At 30.1% G+C, this 6,633-nt stretch overlaps 1 protein-coding gene across 3 annotated transcripts in view; it reads right to left on the reverse strand.

Annotated features, from left to right (window-relative positions):
* Positions 1-890: 890 nt before the first annotated feature.
* LOC122272888 (E3 ubiquitin-protein ligase RNF220-like) overlaps positions 891-6,633 on the reverse strand; it is a 10,683-nt gene continuing 4,940 nt past the window's right edge. The window contains exons 3-7 of one of the 3 annotated variants that reach the window (XM_071188508.1): positions 5,865-5,942; positions 4,420-4,475; positions 3,056-3,086; positions 2,877-2,970; positions 891-944 (exon numbers count right to left, since the gene is read on the reverse strand). In XM_071188508.1, the coding sequence (XP_071044609.1) occupies positions 912-944; positions 2,877-2,970; positions 3,056-3,086; positions 4,420-4,475; positions 5,865-5,942 (292 nt within the window). In that variant the 3' untranslated portion in view covers positions 891-911. Of the gene's footprint in view, positions 945-2,114; positions 2,151-2,876; positions 2,974-3,055; positions 3,087-4,419; positions 4,476-5,864; positions 5,943-6,633 lie in introns of those variants that run through there. The other 2 variants (XM_071188507.1, XM_043056920.2) reach the window with 2 other exon arrangements.

The raw sequence follows: 6,633 nt of genomic DNA on the forward strand, positions 1-6,633 counted from the left end.
AAATTTTTTATAGATATATGCTTTAAAAATTTTTTCTACAAACCTATGTAATTAAAATCAATAAAAAAGTTTGAAAACAATAAAACTGCTACGTACTAAAAATTAAAGTTATCAGAAAAGTAGTACTAATTTGTTTCGGAGGCCAAGGATGACAATTAAGTTCAGTGACAATATCTATGTAGGTCTATCAAAGTTAATAGGTAAAAGGCATTTATTTGTTTTATATGGGGAACTGTAAAAATTGTTATACTATTACTGATGCTTTTGACGTCTAATAAATTTTGGTAACATTTTTTTTATTACATATAATTGAAAAGAAGAAATGAGCTATGAATTAAAAAAATAATGATTAAACCTGCCAACACTGAAGAAATAAAATAACGAAGATTTCACTAGCAAAATTGTTTAGGTTACAAGTAAAGTTTTGATACATCATGCATAATAACGTAAGGAAAAAAGGGTAATTCAAAATTGGAATTAATATAAGCACTCACATTTAGCGAAGTAAAAAATATGTATATAAATTTTAATCTAAAATTTTTTTAAAAAAAAATATTATTTATAGTTACTTAAACTATTTTATTTTATAACCGTCATTGAACAGTCGACCCAATTTCAGGTTTACGACTATGAATATTCGACTCCGTAGTCTCGTAATTTTGAACCCAATCCAGAAGATAAGTGAACTAACCCGTCTTTGCTATACATGGAGAGGAAAACCATGAAGACCTTCCATGGTTAGATTCACGGCAAGGGGACTCTAAAACTCATGATCCACTGATGATATTTTTAACCTCAGCACTCTAGTCGGTGAGAGCCGGGAGCAGAATTGTATCGACCAGTCATCGCTGGAATTCGAACCCTCATTGGAAGGTGAACACCCCTGAGCCATCACGGCTAGACTTAAACTATTAACACTCAACATACTGCAGTACTGGCAACATCTGTTGAGGAATAAGAAGTATTTTTGCCATCAGTGAATATTTTATCCCCAAAATTTTTATAAAGAATATCTTCAATAAATACGTAGAGATCTGATAATGTACGGGTAAACAGGAGATAGTCGTAAAATACAGGAGTATTCGTTAAAAAGTAGGAGGTTTGGCAGGTATGTATCTCTCTCTCTCTCTTAAAATCTTTTAAATAATTTTTTTGACTTTAAGAAAAGGGAAGGAAAAACTTTAAAAAGTATTTAGCAAACAATTTATGCAAATTAGAAATAACTTGAATGACATTGCTATTTGATTGCTTCTTTAAAAAATAAAGAGGGTTCTCACTCAATTTTAAGAAAACAATTCCATGACTTTTCAAGATATATCAGGTAATCCATATTGTATTTTATTTATACTACGCAATTTTTCATAAGAAAATGTCTTTACTTTACTTGTTTGGTCAAATATAACATTTTCTGAGCAAAAACATATCATGCCGGCCAACATTGGAAAAATAATAAAATGAAGAATTTACTAGTAAAAGTTTTTTGGGCTACGAGTAAAGTTTTGATACATCATGCGCATAATTATGTAAGTCAAAATTGTAAATAATTTACAATAATTACATTTAGGAAGTAAAATAAAATGTATATAAATCTTCATCTAAAGAAGATTTTTTAAACCATTATTTATAATTACTTAAACTGTAAACATTCAACATGACGTAGAACTGGCAATAGTACCATCTATTGAGGAATAAGAGAAGCATCTTTTTTCTCAGCAGATATTTTATCACCAAAATTTATTTAACAAATGCGGAGAAAATTGAGAATATACAAGTAAACAGGAGGAGATAGTAGTAAAATACAGAAGTTTTTGTTAATAAATGGGAGACTTGGCAGGTATGACAAATAATAGAATGAGAAGAATGGAAACATGGAAAAGTTTTGCTAAAAAGTGGAATTTGAAGAAATAATTGAATTGTAATAGATGTTGTAATTATTTAACGATAAGGGTAACAGTAGAATTAAAAGTCCGATACTGAAAACATAAATCAGCTTTATCAAATAATTTTTCCACGAAAGTGATTAACATCTAAAGTAATTTTTTTTTTTAAAAAGAAAACTCTTACTTTACATTTCCCAATTACCCTGTGGCAGAATTGTTTTGGGCTTTCTGCGACATGCCCCTCTAATACTAATATTTTTCTGCAAAATACTTTTAAAAATAACATGTTACTAAATTAAAAAAACAGAAGCGTCAATTTCAAAGAAAGAAAAAAACTTTTTTAATTGAATACTTAATATTTTTTTATTATTCTAATACTATGTAGATAGTCTTGCATTTTGTAGGGGGGGAAAAGACACGAATTATTTATTTTTCTCGGCTTTTGTAAATCCTCATCCCATTAAAAAAAATCATGACATCCGCAGCATTAACTACTGTTACAAAAGATCGACTTCAAAATCACGCAAATCAGATTCTTTAAAAAGGGGTTACTAAATTCATTTTTTAGATTCAGTTGTTGTAACAAATAATACAGAATTAAAAATATTTTATTTTTAAAACTCAATGAAATCAATAGTAATAATTGCATAAAAAAAGGACGAAAATTTCTGCAGAAAAGAAAATCAAAGATTTTAACTTCATTACTCTTTCATTATTCTCAAATGAGAACAGAAAAATCACTAATATTTCTTTTTTCACTCCAATGCGCAAGAAAGGCATTGTTTGACTATAATTCTGTGGAGTTAAGAAAATTCATTTGAAAATTTCTGAAGAAAAGAAAACCAAAGTTTTTTAACTTCCCAAAGGAAAAACTCTTTCTACAAGAAATCAGGAATGTTCTGCGACAATGTCACTGTGTCACCACGATTCTGCCACATATCAAATAAAATATACTTATTTTAAAAAAAGAATGTAAATGCATAAAATGAAGTTTACCAAACAAATGAGACACCGAACATTCTTATCTTGATCTTCAAGAGATTTGATCTTTTCTTTCAATGATGAAACCACTGGATCTGAATCAGTTAGACTTCTAGAACAAATAAAAATCTTTTAACATACAGAACAAAAAGGGAACCTTGATAATAGAGGTAAAAACAAAAATGTTTTCTTACTTTGATAACTCTGAGATTTCAGTATCTGAGTCTGTAAGAAAAATCCATGAAATAAGTATGATCTTATATCATAATAATAATTTTATTTAGAATATTATGAAATACTTTTAGGGAAAACACTGAAAGTACTTCATAATATTATTCTAAATATAACACTGAAGATAATAAAAGATTAAAACATTATGATATCAGAATTTATATATATTCTAAATTTGTTAAAAGCTTGCACTTCACTAGAAGGAAAAGCCAGCTAAAGTTTGTCTAAAGTAAGAACTCTCATAGCCATTTGGCGGTGACTATGGTAACGAGGTATAACTATTTCAAGTACTGTGGGGTCACTGTTTAAGACAGGGTAGTACTCGGTTCAGTGAAAGAAAGGGAATTTGTTTTCTATTGTGTTAGTCCTAGATTGAAGAGGAACTACCCTCCAGGAAATGTGCCATTTTCATTTCCATAGCAGCAGGCGGCCTCAGATTTTGAGTCAGGGGAGTTCTTATCATAGACAAACTATAGGTCACCATAACCTCAATCTAATAGCACTGTATTGAGAAGGCAACAGTAACTTATCGATGCCAACCCTCTCGAGGCTAAAAAATGTTGCTAAATGAAGAGACAAAATACTGCAGTAACTGCTAAACTACCTAACTTTAAAAATAAAAGTGTTAGGCTTGTATAAAAATAACAGAATACATGCCAACATTGGAGAAGATAAAAAATAACGGAGATTTTACAAATGACATTTTTTAGGGCAAAAAGAGAAATTCAAAATTGGAAATAATATAAGCATTTACATTCAGCGAAGTAATAAATATATGTATAAATCTTAATATAAAGAAGATTTTTTAAACCATTATTTATAATTACTTAAACTATTAACACTCAAACTACTGCAGAACTGGCAATAGCACTATTTGTTGATGAATAAGTGAAGTATTTTTGCCATCAACGGATATTTTATTACCAACTTTTTTTATTAAAATTTCTTCAGCAAATACGGAGAAATTTGAGAATATACAGGTATACTGTATATTCTCAAATGTCTCCATATTTGCTGAACCGTAAACAGGAGATAATCGTAAAATACTGGAGTTTTCGTTAAAAAACAGGAGACTTGACAGGTATGTAACAGGGAACCATACTTCCGGAGGTAGAAATTGAGAAAATAAAATATTACTGGTCTGTGGCTCAGTGACTAAAATATAGAACACATTTAATCAATCACAATTTATCAAATAATATCAATACACATTTTCCCTGGTCAGTGCCCTCTATTGCCCCCTTTTACCTATAAATGTTATCAAACTTATCTGTATCTAAGCACATAAACAAAAAATTAATGTAAGAACACAAAACTAATTACTTACCTGCTTTAGACCATTTATGACTTATCTCTAAATTTTGAGGACGTGCAGATGAATCTCTGGAAGAAAAAAAAATACAAACTTAATATTTTTGCAGGTAATGCATGATAGTTTTACTAACTCTTTCTTAAGCACACACGCTACTAACCCGAAATGCAACTTTTTTTCCAACCAAACTTCACAATGAAAACAATATTAGCACTATTATTTTAACTAACTAAAGTAATTTTATAACTTAATGCTATAAAATAATAAGAGTAAAAACTGGACATGTTTGCTATCATGACAAATTTCAAAGTCATTCTCAAAATGCTTATATTGTAGATACAAAAATTGAAAGGTTATAACGAGTTAAAAATTAGTAAGGACTAAATTTAAATTTTTTGTAAAAACACATTTTTCTGAAGCATGAGCAATATTTTACAAAAAGGGTTTATTTAATTTATTTCTGATATCAATACAAGAAAGCTAAAATCTAAGATTGTTTCCTTGTGAATAATTAAACCCCATATTTTTTGATGTTATTCTCCTTTGGGCAATTAATAATTAAAATTAGCAATTAATAATTAAAATTAGTGACACTTATTTAAATATTCAAGCAAGCAATAATCTGCACAAAAATTCTTTTTCAATAGGGACTTTTTTAAGGAAACTTACTCAATTTTAGGGAATTTTCTAAAATGCACAAAAACCAGGAGAATTTTTATTAAACCAGGAGAAACTGGCAAAATACTGATTGTAGCCTATTGGAAAATGCAATTGAGTTTGCAGCTATGTGCATAAAAAAATAATAATAACGCATGCAGAATTAGTAGCTGTAGTAATTTGTAGGGCACTGGGCCCATGTCCAAAAGATCGCAGGTCTGATTCCTGCTGGTAGAAGACACCCCGTGTAGTAAATGGCACATTAAATCCGTTAAGTCACAAAGCCCTCCATGTCCCCATAACAAATCACACCTCTGGGGATACTGATATAGGAGCTTCCTTGTCTTCTAGATTGGGTTTAAAAGTATAAGACTACGGAGTTGGACATCAGTAGACGCAAACCCAAAATTGGGTCGACTGATCAACTACGGTTTTAAAATATAAAATTAAATCAAGTGACAAGGAGGAGCAATCATACTCATGGTTTTAGACCATGAGTCACCATTAATTCTATGGATAAAGTTCTGCCCATAGCTAGCTCACTTCATTATTGAGTAATAACTTGTTCCGAAGCAAGCCGAGGAGAAATATTAAATCAATACGAATTTTTCATAAATTTAGATTTCATTTTGACTTGATTAAATTATTAAAAAAAGGACAGAATCTTGTACTAGTGTGCAGCAATATACCAACCTTATAAGGTACACTGAAATGATCAAAACATTTCTTGAAAAATAATAGTATAGCAAACATTGAAAATAAAGCATGTCAATATATACAAATAAAATAAAAGTAATAATTACACGGCCTTTCGAAGCTGTTCCAAATCTGATCTATCTTTTTCAGATGACGTGTTAGGAATCACATCAATTTCAGAATATCAAATTTCAATTAAGGAAACATTGTAATTAGAGAAGTATACAATAACATGCTGTGGAGCTACAGAACGAATTTATAATGTAACTTTTAACCAATGGTTATCAAACAAATAAGAGTTTGTCTTAAGTCCCATGCCATTCGTCTGGACCTGTGGCGGTGACTTTGGTAACGAGGTAAAACTATTTCAAGTAGGGGTGTGGGGTCACTGTTTAGGGTAAGTTTTGGCTCCAGTCAGCAAGAGAAATGAACTTTTTCTTCGGTCTATTGTGTTAGCTCTAGAGTGACGAGAAGCTACCCTCCCTGAAATGCGCTAGTCCTGTTTCCATAGCAGCAGAAAGCCTCAGACTTTGTGGCAAGGGGAGTTCTTACCATAGACAAACTAGAGGTATAGTATAAAATGTAAATTGTCACTTCTATTTGGTTAAAAAACCTTTTATCTGTTATCATACAAACATCATAAAAGCTTCCTTATAATATGATATACTTTTTTTTAATTGCAAATAGACTAGCTAAACTGTTTTTCAGCTAAATTTGTTGAGTTATTAGTACAAAATGATGCAGCAACAAACTGGGATTTGAAATCAAATATTCTGTCATTTGACTGGAAAATAAAAAACACCGGCTGGTCTAAAAACAAAATGAAGTATGAATTTTATAAAATTCTTTCACATTTTGCAAAAAAAAAAATTATTA

Source organism: Parasteatoda tepidariorum, unplaced genomic scaffold (assembly GCF_043381705.1).
Source record: "Parasteatoda tepidariorum isolate YZ-2023 unplaced genomic scaffold, CAS_Ptep_4.0 HiC_scaffold_1428, whole genome shotgun sequence".
NCBI lineage: Eukaryota > Metazoa > Arthropoda > Arachnida > Araneae > Theridiidae > Parasteatoda > Parasteatoda tepidariorum.